This window comes from Athene noctua, chromosome 11 (genome assembly GCF_965140245.1).
Source record: "Athene noctua chromosome 11, bAthNoc1.hap1.1, whole genome shotgun sequence".
NCBI lineage: Eukaryota > Metazoa > Chordata > Aves > Strigiformes > Strigidae > Athene > Athene noctua.
The window spans coordinates 5,771,895-5,785,683 of record NC_134047.1 but is presented as its reverse complement, the minus strand read 5'-3'; the positions used below and the strand labels follow the sequence as shown (position 1 = coordinate 5,785,683).

Here is a 13,789-nt window from a genome sequence, read left to right as displayed (position 1 = left end):
CACACATTTAAAGGTCAAAATGTGATGGATTCTTTATTCCCTGATTTGTACTTGCAAAAGCAACTTATCAAGAGACAATACTGTGCAGAGACGACTGCAGAGTAAAGTCAAGCACATGCTCTGTATCTGGTTTTGAAAAGCTGCTGCCAGAATACAAAATTGGGAATGTTAAGAGTCTAGCTGCAGAAACCACAGACTAGTTTCCAGCTTGCATTAATACAATTCAAGAATGTTTTATTAGGGTTTTCCCCTCCATTAAAAACAATAAAGGAGAAAGCAAATCCATTCAGTTTCTTCTCAAAATGCTCTTTCCAGTGCTCGTATCTGAGATAACCCTATTTTCATACCACCTCTTTGGTAGTAATTAATTTTCTTTACAAGTGTAGTCATAATGATACATGCTTCCTGTGATCTAGACTGAGTGTGGTATGTAGAAAGCATTTCCATTCATATTCAGGTCGGCATTTGGAGGTTCTCAGATCCAGCATTTATGTTCACAGTCATCTCTGTTTTGGCACTTGTGTACGATGACTAATTAGAACTGAGCCAAATGCTTCTCTGAAGGGAGACTAACTCCTACCTGTGCTAAAGCAGGACTGCTCTCTAAGTTTCACAGGGAACTCTACCCCAGGTGGGCAGCACTGCATGATGCCAATAATCACAGGTCAGGAGTCCTGCATCAAGATAACAAATAGCCATGGGATAACATGAGATTCTGAGGGCACAACAACATAATTTAAGGGCCACTCAGCTGATTAACCCATTGTAGGGATGGTCAAACACACAGGGAAGCTTGCAAGTGGTGACTTAATTATGCTGTTTGTGGTCTGCTATACAGTCTGTAAACTGCACGGGGGTTTTGCCTCTGACATCAGTGGTCCCAAGTACTTTTTGAAGCATTGGACAACACAGCATTTACAATTCTCCCCTAAGAGAGCTTCCACTCTCTGTGCTCTGTGCATCCCTTCATACCTCTTTGCCCTGTCCTTCTCATCTTCATCCATCAGTTCGTTTACACAACACAGGGCTCTGGAAGGAAAAGAGAATTATTTACTGAGACATATTCTGAGACATATTTACTGAGACATGTTTACTGAGACATTGTTGAGGATGGCAGAATATGGAGCTTACTGGTTTGTACTTTATGACTGTCTGGATGTTTCAATCTTCCCTTTCCCAAACTCCACTCTTGTTATGTAGTTTCTTGCTTGTTTTGTCAGCTACTGAGGCTTGAGAAGTGAAAACGCTGCTATATGCCCAAACATACAGCTATAATAAGCATGATTTTAGAAAGAGCTAAGAGCCAGCAGCCCCTCAGCCTGCCTTTGTACTCCCCTCTGCCACAGGATGGGGAACCCAGCTGAAACACTGAACTCTGCACAGGAATCAGCATCTCCTCTGCAAATCTGCATAGCAATCAGCATCTCCTCTACTAATGTGAGAGCTGATTTGACTCTGATGTCCGTACCAGACAGCATTGTGCCTGGTCCTGTTTGGGGAAATCAAACAGGCTGATGGTTGATTTCAAGCATTGCAATGCCTGAAAAGCATCTGAGCTTTCTTACCCAGTGGAAGGGCATAGGAGGAAGAGGGAAACTGTGCTAATCTCCCAAAGGATTAGTATTAGGCAACAGCGGGGTACTATGAGGACATCTAAGAGATGATATGATAGAAAGGTTCATCCAAAGCATCCTGCAGCCAATGACTGCTGCTTGTGCTGGTGGACTTCCACCATCTCATCTGAGCTGTGTCCTACCACTAGGATTCATACCCAAGACTTCAAGTTAAAGCTTCCTCATCTGGCACTAACCAGGAAAAAGAAGGGAATGTGACCTGGGTTCCCTGGGTTCTGTACGTTCCTGCACCACAGCAGTCATTACGGGCTGCGGTCTTTACTTATCTAACTGTTCCTGCAGCACAGGTATGAGAACAGTTGGCCACAACTCTCAGTAAGGACACGGTACTGTCAACCCCCGTGAAATGATGGAAAATTCAACATGAGGGTAGCTTCTTCACTGATGACTAGCTTTCTGTGACTCAGATGGGCTAAGTGCGAGGGAAGGGAGCCAGGGATGCAGGCAAGCCAGCTGCTGCCGCTCCACACTGCGTCGTCTGGGTCAGCTCTGCTGGGCTGCACCCCCCCTGCCTCAGACACCTCCAAAGAGGAATTTGCACCCATCCCCAGCATCAGCACCAATCTGCCTCCATCTCTAGCGAGCACTTTCACCTCCCACCCTGCCCAGCACCCAAGGGGCATCTTTCAGTGGGTACATTCAAATGTTTTCCCTGCTCAAACTACTGCTCAGACAATTCAAACAAGCTCAAACAACGTGGTGGCTACAAAAGTAACATGAAATAAAACTACCCAGAACTGACAGAAAGTCAAAGATGTTGCTCACAGTAAAAGCTACAAAAATTTTCCCTTCCCTTCGTGCTTCAGGGCAAGAATCTCCCACCCTGCAGATGACCTGGGCAGAAGAAACTGTACGATTTCTTTTGTCCCAAAATATGAATGCACTCCATGAGGCCCTCCTCATGGAGAACCACATTCAGTGGTTCTCACTGCCTGAAACACTGAAAGCTACAAGCCAAATTAGAAATTACCTGTTCTATTCCTCAGATTCATCAGTCCAGACTGATGGAGTGAGATTAGCACTTCTTATCACCATGTAAATAGAGACGGAGAAAAATTAATCCTGAAAGGAAAAGCAAATCCAGTTAAAACACAGTTGCAGGCATGACTTAGCCTAGAGAGCAGCAATCACTTCAAACTGAAAAAGTCTACCACTCTTAAGTTAGAAACATGCTCAAGTACAACTGGTGAAAGTTCAGCAAAGCCTCCAGGAACCGTGTTCCGGGGCTCCTGGCTCTGTGTACACCACCTATATCCACAGAAACAGCCTGGGAAGGCCAACTTGACCTCTTGTGTCCAAAAAGCCATGAGGCCCAGCAGGGTGGAGGAGTGGCCCTACTAGCTTGGGGCCACTGAGGATTGATCGGAGTCCCTTCAAAGTATGATAGTTTACATGGCATGGATGCTGTGAAAACCAGCGGGTATGATCCATCCTTCATCTACCCAATCATGCAACCAAAACTCTCCTTTGAGGTGAACATGGTCAGCTCAAGCCGCAATCACCCACCTGTGGATGGATTTAAGGCCTCCCATTAAGATTTGCTACCAACAGGACACACAACTCCTTTTTGTTTGCAATTTAAACAGTTACTAATGAACACCCTGAACTCCTGACTACACCCACACTATAGTGCTCACCTCCCTGAAACCATCACTGTTGAAACTTGTCTGGCTTCAGATGAGCCTCATTCTCAGGAAGGACATGAATGTAACCAGACTGTTCATGACGGACAGTAATATCTTCAGCAACAGCCAAGTGCTGGGCTTCCAAATTTAACAAGCTTTTGATGCCCTTAAAGTGACCTCCCTGCTTTGAACCCAGGTTCATGGCTGTTTCATCTGTTACCATTAGTACAAGCTAACATCAGCTCAAGACACCACAAAAAACTCGCTGCCACGACCAGAGATGACATATTTGTAACCACGGTGAATGAGCAAACATACCTCAACATTTTTGATCATGTAAAAGACTAGAAAGAGCTTGTTTGTTCCTCCAGCTAGTGAAAACATCTCAAAGGGAGGAAACACAAGAAGGTGGTTGAAGAACCACTGCAAGAGACACACGCCAGGCAGGCACGCTGGGAAGGGCAGCTGGGACAGGGTAGGGGCTGGCACTGTGGGGTTGCTGCTAAATACCGTGAGCAACACAGATCCCAACCGGTGATACAGTGAGAGTGCTTTGTAGGGGAGGTTTATGTGAGTAACGTGAGACAACGAGCCAAATTCCTGCTCATTGCAGCTAAACGAAATTATGTCAGTCCATTTGCTCAAAAAAATTGGCTCAGATAAAGTGTGATACAGTCATTGTAAACAGTAATATGGAAGCTACCTGCAAGAGGCCTCAACCTCCTGACATGACAGAAGTACGAGAGTAACATACAAAATACCTAATGTGTTCCAATGGTAAGTGAATCAGTAAAAAATGCAGTTGGGACAAAGTGATCATTTTCAGTTTGGAACATGAACTTCCAGGGAAAAAATCTCACAGAACTCCAGATATCCTCAGTGAAGCTGCAACTGAGAACATCTGTGTAGCGAGTTTAAACATGGTGGATCTGCTATGCTGCTGTTCTCACAGTCCTAATACACTGGTCAAGTTACGAGCTTTTATCCTAGTTCAAAAGGAGAGTGTGATCTTATTTGTTACCCTATTGAGCTATCACAGAACTGAGTTGCTTATCTTAATCACTGTTGCTCATTGGTCAGTGCTGTTTTATTCAACTCATACAGTTGTTTCTCCACTAGAAGAATGACCTATACAGAAATTTTGCTAACTTGTAATAATTTTGGAGATATGCAGGTATAAAGAAAATTCTTCTTAAAGCAACAGGTTAAATTATAAAAAATGCTTGCGAATAAACAGATCTATCACAATTTTTCAGGAAAATTTTCTTCTATATGGGCTTAAGTACACACAAATTCAGCCAAACTAAAGATTCTTCCTGAGCTTTATGAGTGGAAAGCTTTACGCAGAAACCTTCACACTGCCCACAGGTTGCCTAAAAACTGAAAACTCCTGGGAAGCCTTATGGATTTTTCTGCCTTGTACATGTGGTTGCCCTCCCAGCCAGTTTGAATCGCAGTAAGCTGAGGGAAGCTGTTTGGTTGCTGAGAGAGACAACAGACCAGTTAACACTCACTGAGTCTAAACTGGGAAATGAAGCCCAGATTCTCCAGTAGCAGCTATCACATTGTGCTGCAGCGAGCTGCCAGGGGCAGAGAATGAGGCTTCCCAGGTCTGTCCCAACGGGACACTCCTTATGAATGTGAGAGATGTCCTCAGTCAACGCCAGACTTCGAGGCTCTAACAGAATAAGTGATCATGAGAGAATTCACAGGCCCAAACACACAGAGAAGCTTTTTGCATGATACAGCAGGATGGTGAGCTACAAAAAGTCTTAGTAGAAGACACCTAAGGACAAAATATTCTTAACCGGATTAAGCACTTCAGGACTACATTTAGCTAAGTGCTTTTTGTCTTGTTATGAGCCAGAGCTAAATATAGTAACCAGAATACTTAAGAATAGTTTCATAAGGGTTGTATACACTCCTCAGCAAGATAAGGCACTTAGCACTACAGACAGCAGTATGTCTACATGTTAAGAGTATTTTAAATAGCTCCAGATAGAATCTCTTTGACCTTAACTGTATTAACCAGAGGGATCAAAATTTATTTATTGCCTCCTGAAAATCCTCTCCTGCAACACTTGGAGAGAAGGATTTCTGAACTCTATGGGCAGGTAAAAAGAGAGGAGGACACTTGTCAGTGCTGCTCGCATCATCTTTCACCCCACCTACAACAGGTGTGGATCAACTTTCTCACAAAGAAATGCACATCCATCATTGCTTATTGCCCTCTGTAAAGGGAAAAGATTTTTTCTTCCCTTGTACAGGGAGTCTCAAAAAACACTCATAGCATTTTAAGGGCAAGTTATATTTTAGACTTTTCAAATATCACAGTATTGGAGGTTGTTTCCAGGGTTACAGAAAGGCTAATGTAGAATGACAGCCTTAACAAGACAAATGGACTTCTCAGACACACAGCTAATAGTTAAAGCACTGTTCCATGCTTCCTATCTGCAATATTCTGGTGTATTTTTTACTGAAGAGAGAATGGGTGAGGGAATTTTTTTAAAATTCTTTGTTTTGCAGAACTGTCTGACTTCAAGAGCTATCTAAAACTGCAAACTTCTGACTAAAAAAAGAATGTTTATTTATTGGCTCGCTGCAAATCATCAAAATATTAACATTACCTTAGGATAACTCTTAATGGAACATCACATTAGTAAGAATTATCCCCCGAAACCAACAGTTCCTATGAATGCTTCATTCTAGCTTTAATTTTAATTATTTGGTTATACCACTGACGGCAAGGCAAAGATCACTCTAGGAGTATAATGCTGCACATTTCTTTGTGATCAGCACCAAATAAAGCTTTCATAGGCCAACCCAGCTGATTTGATTGCTTTTCCCAAATATATCAATGAGTCTAATTAAAAATATTCTCGATGCATAAAAACTTTGTTGTGCTTGTATTTAAGTTTTCATAAAATTTTGCATTTAAGTAATGTACAGCAGTTAGGGAGTCTTCAAATCTATGCTGTAGGAAGTATTTTAATTACGGAAATGTGATGTGCTAATAATTTCCATGGATTTTACATGCAACGAATTCAGCAGAGAGCCCCCAATTACAAGATGCAGCACTCTGTGGCACAATGCAGTCATAAATAAGAGAGTTAATGCATTCTCCAGCAATACGATTTATATGTCAATATGCCAATGTTTCATTCTTCTTGAGGCAACAGGAGGGCATGACTGTGGTTGACAGCTAAACAGCTGATTTAATTTTTAAAAGGCAGAATTTAACCTTTTCCGTAAAGTGCTACTGATTCAATTATAAGATGCTAATGTAAATGACATTTAAAAAAACCAAACAGTGCCACTGAATCTTTATGGCTGTTTAGCACAGAAGCGGTCGTCGCCTGGGCTGGTGCCCTGGAGCACCGCAGCCCTGCCGCCCGTCCTGTGCCACCCGCTGCTGGGCTACGTGGGCGCTCGCCCATCACACGTGGCTCTCACAGCCCTCTGCTGAACAGTGCCTTTCTCTTATACTGAACAGACTTGACTGGATGACCTTCAAGGTCTTTTCCAACCTTGATGGAAAAAAATTCTGTGATTCTGTGACTTGATGACAAACTTACCCACCTTCAGGACAAATGTTCTTGGGCAGGCTTTGTCCCAGCGCTACAGCAAGTGGGCAACAGCAGCAGTAGCTGCTCTGTAGACTCTCTGCCGGAGTACCCCATCCAGCACTGCCTGGCTGCTGCCACGCCACAGCTCAGTGTGAAAGCATGACACAGAAATGCAAAGGCTAAAACATGTGGCAAAGGAGTTGCATCTCTGCACTATTTGACCTGCTTGCTTATTTTTTTTCTGCTTGCATTTTACCCTCTCCTTTCCTTGCCATACCTTGCCTTCTGTTGTTCTTCACTCTTTCCTGTTCTTCTTTCACTTATCCCCCTTACTTAGCATCCATTAGTTTGCAATTGAGAGAATTGGATCTTTCTTGAATGTGCTTTCTCTCCATCTTGTTGTTTCTTATGTCATCTGCTTTCACCTTTCCACTGCTTTATCTTCATGTTCTTTGCTTTCCTCTTCTCAAAAGAGAAAAAAAATGTTCTAATGATCTCAGTACCGACAATCGATCAGCCATTTAACTGTGGGAACTCTTGGTTTGCCCAGGGGACACACCACCTTAGGGATTGTGCTGGTGGGGATCAAACGGGTGCCTTCATCATGGTTGGCTCCCACACCACCTTGCTCCGGGCCCAGGAGCACTGGGTCCTGTCCTGCCTGAGAGCTCTTAATGCCAGTTTCAGACCCTTTGCCTCTTTAGAGGAACTGGAATTTCCTTCACAGAAACACCACCCCACATCTCCACCGTGGGACAGCTGAGGGAAAGGGCCCACTACAGCACGCTCATCTGTGGCAGCTAACCTTCACTCTTTGGGGGTGACACGCCGTGACTGAACCTATACTTTCATACAGCAGCTTTGTTTACTGGAACATGGGTAATGGTGGTAAATCAGTGAGGGGACCAAATATTCTGTGTCCTCTTTCGTTAATCTGTCAGAAGTGAACTTTTTGTGCCACTATTATAACTATAGCATCTCGATGCACTCACTTATCTACAGCATACTCTCCTGGTTTACTGAACTCTAAATTTAGGTTGTTACCTGTGACAGATTTATGACTACATTCATTATAGCAGTAACGGCTTCAGAGGGAAGCTAAGAGGTGCCCAAAGAAAATGGATTATACAAAACAATTACACCATCAAAAAGGCTATATCAGAACACTGTGATTCAGCACAGAAATTAAATGAAAGATAGAGGGAGGAACAATGGTGGTGTGTTGGGGGTTTTTTGTGGTGGTTTTTTTTTTTTTTAACCAGGATATGCTGTTTTCTCACAAAAGAAAAGGGGAAAACAGACACTCAAAAAGAAAAGATGATTACTGGAACATTTTGTTCTCTAGGATTTTTGTCAGATCCTGGAAAAAATAGCTGGCCAAGTGTGTTCTGTTCCAGCAAATTACTGAACCTTGCAGGGTGAAGATACAACATTGTAGAATATTATTTAAAATGTCTCCAGGGTTTCTGTAACAAGAAGGGTGTGAATTTAATTAATTCCATCAATTTGTCTAATAGCCCCTTAAAATTCTCAAAACATGGCAAAAGGCAGAACTGCTGATTCACGACCCTAAGTAGTACCAAACTATACTTCTACTGTCACAAACAGGGTAGGATAAAAACTCATATATAAATAATGCTTCTTCCACAGTCTGGGCTGAATAGAATACCTGTGTTCATCTGCAGCCATTCCGTTACTACAGGAAAGGTAAATGTGTGTTGTAGCATGAAAAGATGATATCTAACTTATAAACGATTCTTTAACACACCTGACTCAGTCAGACACAGAACCAAATAATCCTCAAATAATAACATAGTTTTCCCTTGTGTAGGATGGGAGCAAGGGCAGTTGTCCACAGTTGATCCTTCAGCAGAAATTGAGAATCGTGTTTTCACGATACCATTTCCAGGAAAGGCACATAGAGCTAAAGAGAAGGCAGTAATATTGAAATCTAACAGTCAGAAATCTTTTGAACAGAACGCTCTCCAAAATTTCCAGCAAATACGAACACACCTAAATACGAACACACCTGATCCTGATGGTGCAAATGCATGTGTGTGGGGGTGAGTGCATAGACACACATTATCTATAAACACACATTATACTTCAGAGCAATCTGCAACAAAATACCAAGAGCAATTTCTAGCAAGGAAAGCAGCGGTGACATTCAGCATGACTCTTGCACTGCTCACCTCCTGATGTTGGGAGTTAAGTAACCTTTCCTGCTGGGTACATGAGAAGGGAAGGTGAGCAGAGCTCCCTCTCTCATGCCTCAGGCTACTTTCTATCATATTCACTTCTCTGGCAAATCACAAAGGATGGGGTGTGTGTGTGGGAAGGTTAGCCTAATAAATTTCAGCAATAAAAAGAGTGTCTCAACAAGTTAAAAAAAACCACCCAAAGCTATTGTTTCTGCAGCTTAAACAATATGGACAACATCTGATCATAAATCCACTGATGAAATTCTGACTAATTTCAGGGTTTCGTTCAGAATAGTTTCAACACTATCATAGCAAACCAGCTAGGAACAGTTTTAAAAGAAACCAACCCTCTTTGCTACCTTGACAGCGTTAGCTTCTGCACCTACTGCAGAACTGCCTATGAAGTGGGTGCTGGGCACCCCAACACCCTGTGCTCCATCTTCAGGGATCACCAGCTGAAACTTCTCCCTGGGAGGTGCTGTGCGTTACTCCCACCGAAAGGACAGAGCTTGCATCAACTGTATTTATGGCATTGTGAGGTCACTGGGCCTTTTTTCGGTTTCAGATTTTGTTTTGGCAACTATGTAGATACTAGGACAAACACATCAAAGCTGTCTTTTTGGATGTGTTACCCTGAAATCCCTCTTGTAAGTCCTCTTGTCTTCTATTTACTACGGGTGAAACTCATCCCAAGCAGACAGCTACACAAAGTCTATGTGTCATTCAACTACCTACTTTTATGCCTTACGCTCTCCCTGTGCACAGAATAAATGTAATCATTAGACAACAAAGAAAATCAGCTATCTAATTAAACTAAATACCTTCTCCTCTACTTTTCTCAGCAAGAGAACACCCACAGCAACTACCAGTTCATTGAAAGAGTCAATCGTAGCATTCATGTCCTTAGCTGTTCACTTTTTCTCTTCAAATGATACATTTTTTGACTTTTTTCTTCTTTGCCTTTCTCCTCAGTCCTGTATATAAAATGCATTTCAGATGCTTGAGGATGGTACAGATGAGGAGATGAGCACTTATGCTTTGTGTTTGCTTGTGCTGGAGGATGAACTCATAATGTAAATATAAACCTAAGGCCTGGGGACTGCTTGCCTTGCACAGTAAAAGCAGGGGCCTTCAACTGGGTCAGGAGTGGGTCATAGGTGGTTCCAGGACCACACTTCCAAAGTGCTCTGCTCCAGTGAGGAGAAAAACACTGTGTATGACTTGGCTTCAAAGCCCATCTGCTCACAGGTTGCTGGACCAGCAGATGGTGGGAGCTATTTGTGGACTGGAGGATTTTCTTTCAAACTTGAACATTTTCTGTCTACGTGCAGTACTCCCCTGGCCATTCCCCTGTAAATGTGCATCAGCTCACTTCAGAGCCCAAAAGCAAACACAGTCCATCTTGGAGTCAGGATGTACCTGTGAAAGTGCTGTACACTCCTGTCATCCCTGAAAGCAAGAAGAGTCTACCAATTCCCTAGCCTGTTTAATGAAAGGAGCCTGATACTATCAGGACTCTTTCACTACATGACCAGATGTTTAGCATAGCTGATCCACACCTGCACAGGTAGGTCTGCCCCTGTCCGGCATGCAGACCGACGGTACGTGACGCAAATCAGAGCCTCCTGGAAGCACATGGCTTGCTACACCTTCACTGCCCTGCCCACACTCAGTGCTACACCCCCGGATCTCCCCTCCAAGAAAGGGCAACTCTGCTGCTGTTGGGCAACACGTGGGCAGATGGCTGGATGGGCTGGATGTCTGCAGATAGCCAGCTAGCCTTGGTTCTGCCATTTCTGCACTTCCTTAGATCTGCTTGGTCCTCTACATGGTCTGGGGAGCCCTTTGGCTGGTAAAGTGGGAAGTCTTGAAAGTCTGGTTCTTGTTCAACATCCTTCGATTTCTGCTGAACAATGTCTAATTTTCTGATGCTTTGCAAGCAGCTTGCTGCCATTCTTTCTCTTCACTAACGCTTTTACATCAGGAAGCCTTGGCACACTCCATAAACAACCATCCTTGTTGTACAAGTGAGGAAACAGGGGCACACATTTTACTTCTGTCTCTTTTTACGAGTGTCCCAGTTTTGGGGAGCTGAATTTGAAACAGTAAATGCAATTACAGCCTAATTTTCAGTAATGCTGAAACCCAGCATTAGCACCTACAAATAATGCTCGTTTTGGAAAAGCTCGACCTGAATCATTGACCCAAGGTCACACAGCAGATTTAAGAAGTGAAGCCAGACGTCCTGATGATTAGCTCTGTCTATTGGCATTCAGTCAAGTCTTCTCTCCTAAAATAAGCTTCCTGAAGCATCTAAGACTATAGTCTTAGAACTCCCTTAAATACGCAGCACTGGTAAGAACTGATTTTCAAATGAAGGAGGGGGGAAAACCCCAGTTCGTTATTTTTTCCTCAAGTGATCACTGACTGACCAATGAAAGGGCCGCTCAGAGTCAGTTGCTTTCAAACTTCTTCCTATAAATAAAAAAAAAAAAAGAAGATTCTTCTCCCTTTTCAAACAACATGAAGAAAAAATGCTCTGCCTCACTAATCCTAGACCTGAGTAATTTAATCTGCTCTCTGTTACAATCTGTTTCCCATGTGTATCACCAGCCTGGAATTTCTGGAACTCAATACATAAGGAAGCTATTCATAAAAAGGAAATACTACGACAAAAGGATTAGAGATAATTCTGAACCAGATTTAAAGCCTGCCTATACCAGAGGAGAATTCAGCGCCTGATCCAGAGCTCATCTTCTTGACTTCAACCCAAATCTCAAACCTAAAGACTTCCAAAATGATGAGTTTCCCAGAGCCACACCACCTTTCACCTCTGGTTCAGAGAAAGAAGAAATAAGAAAACAGGCTGAGGAGATCTGCAGTGGTATTGCAGCAGAAGTGGAACAGCATTAGCTGTCTGAACAATTAAAATGCAGAATAGAATAGAATAGAATAGAATAGAATAGAATAGAATAGAATAGAATAGAATAGAATAGAATGGTTTCCGTTGGAATGGACCTACAGCAATCATGTTAGACCAACTGCCTGACCACTTCAGGGCGGACCAAAAGTTAAAGTGTGTTATTAAGGGCATTGTCCAAATGCCTTTTAATACTGACAGGCTTCGGACATCAACCACCTCTCTAGGAAGCCTGTTCCAGTGTTTGACCACTCTCTTGGTAAAGAAATGATGCCTAATGTCCAGTCTATGTAAAAGACATGTGAGAAAATTATAAAGAGCTTTAGTAGTTAAAATTCAGTCTCCCATGCAAGCTTACTTAGAATTTTATCTACTTACTCATTAAATGAATATCAAAGGATTCGCTGCAGCCAAGCTAACTGACCTCATTTTACATCTTTGGCTTCACACGTCCAAGTTCAAGCATAAGAAACCTCTTCACCCTCTTGGTGTGTTTAATTCTCGAGCATTCCAGGTATAATGTGCACATAAGTCAAAAGGAATTTAAACAAAGACCTTACATTTCAAAATTTGTCTTATCCTCATTTGGCTCCGAGAATTTCAGCTGCTTTCCTTAAATGATCTGCTCACATCTGCTCTCCAGCTGAGCTGTGTTCATGCCCCACTGACCTTACTGCTGCCATCTCTGTAATCTTGCAGCTGAGAATAACCAGCAACGCACCCAGTCCCTGTAAGCGTCAAAAGCCTTTCAAGAAAGAGGAGGTAAAAAAGAATCAGCCTTTATATAACAGGGAAAAGAAGGATTTCAGAGAAAAACCATTGTTTGACTAAGGTGAGTAATGGGAGCCGCACGCCTGAAGTGCCCTGGCCCAGCTCCCTCAGGCAATGGGAACTGGAGGCATCAGCATCTTGCAGGATTATACTCCACAAGGGCAGCTGGCAGATATTTTTCTAATAGTGAGCACAGCAGCATCGTTCACACTCATTTGATTCTATTTGCTGCTGTTCCTATTCAAACTCAGCTAATCAGATCAAGTTATTTCTTGGCCTGGGCCTTAAAGCTGAATAAGTAAACATCTTTCATAAGGCCTGAGCCCACTCATTTCAAGTGTATGAACAAGGGCTGAACTTGAGTATTACTGTGAGAAAACTCACCTCATTACTCAGAATTTACAAAATCACTCACAGTTGTCTTGAAGTGGCACTTTTACATCTAGGGTTTTACTTCCTGCGTTACAAATATATAATGCAGTTGCAAAGGGTCCCAAACACCAAATACACATTTGTGTTTCAGTTGCCCCGAAGAACAGATCTTTGAACTGAGAATAGCTCATAATGGCATCGGTTAGACACTATGATGCAAAATATTTTCTGTGGCTACCAGAGCTTCTCTACAGATCTCTCTTCTTGTTTACTGTGAAGAAAAATGATGATAAATACAGCTAGCAAATGCATTTTGGACAAAGTCATGCTTATTTGTAGTATTTGCATTAAGTAACACTAGAAAACTTTTGCACCATAAAGTAAGTTGATCCAAGTGTAATTCCATCGCTGCTACACCAAGGATGGATTTGAAGTATTGAAGCTTACAAATTTTTTTCAAGAAGAATTGCTGCCACTTTTGTTACGGGTATTGTTAGTAATATAACCAGTTTTCTTTCTTTAAAACACTCCCCACACACTTCTCTTTCTTTTCTCTGAAGCATTTTAACTTCACATGCAATTTTTTTTGTACTATCTTGCCCACATCACTTCTCAACTACCTCCTCAAAAGATGGTTATTTGTTTTGAAAGCTTCAGGAATAAAAGACTATTTAAACAATTAACTGCAATCATATTCATC

General features: G+C 42.4%; 1 protein-coding gene across 3 annotated transcripts in view; it reads right to left on the bottom strand.

Moving 5' to 3' along the window:
• PASD1 (PAS domain containing repressor 1) overlaps positions 1-13,789 on the bottom strand; it is a 55,486-nt gene that overhangs the window by 28,919 nt on the left and 12,778 nt on the right. For all 3 annotated transcript variants that reach the window (XM_074914890.1, XM_074914892.1, XM_074914891.1), the window contains exons 2-3: positions 2,605-2,696; positions 973-1,029 (exon numbers count right to left, since the gene is read on the bottom strand). In XM_074914890.1, coding sequence (XP_074770991.1) covers positions 973-1,004 — 32 coding nt within the window. In that variant the 5' untranslated portion in view covers positions 1,005-1,029; positions 2,605-2,696. The remainder of the gene's footprint in view (positions 1-972; positions 1,030-2,604; positions 2,697-13,789) is intronic.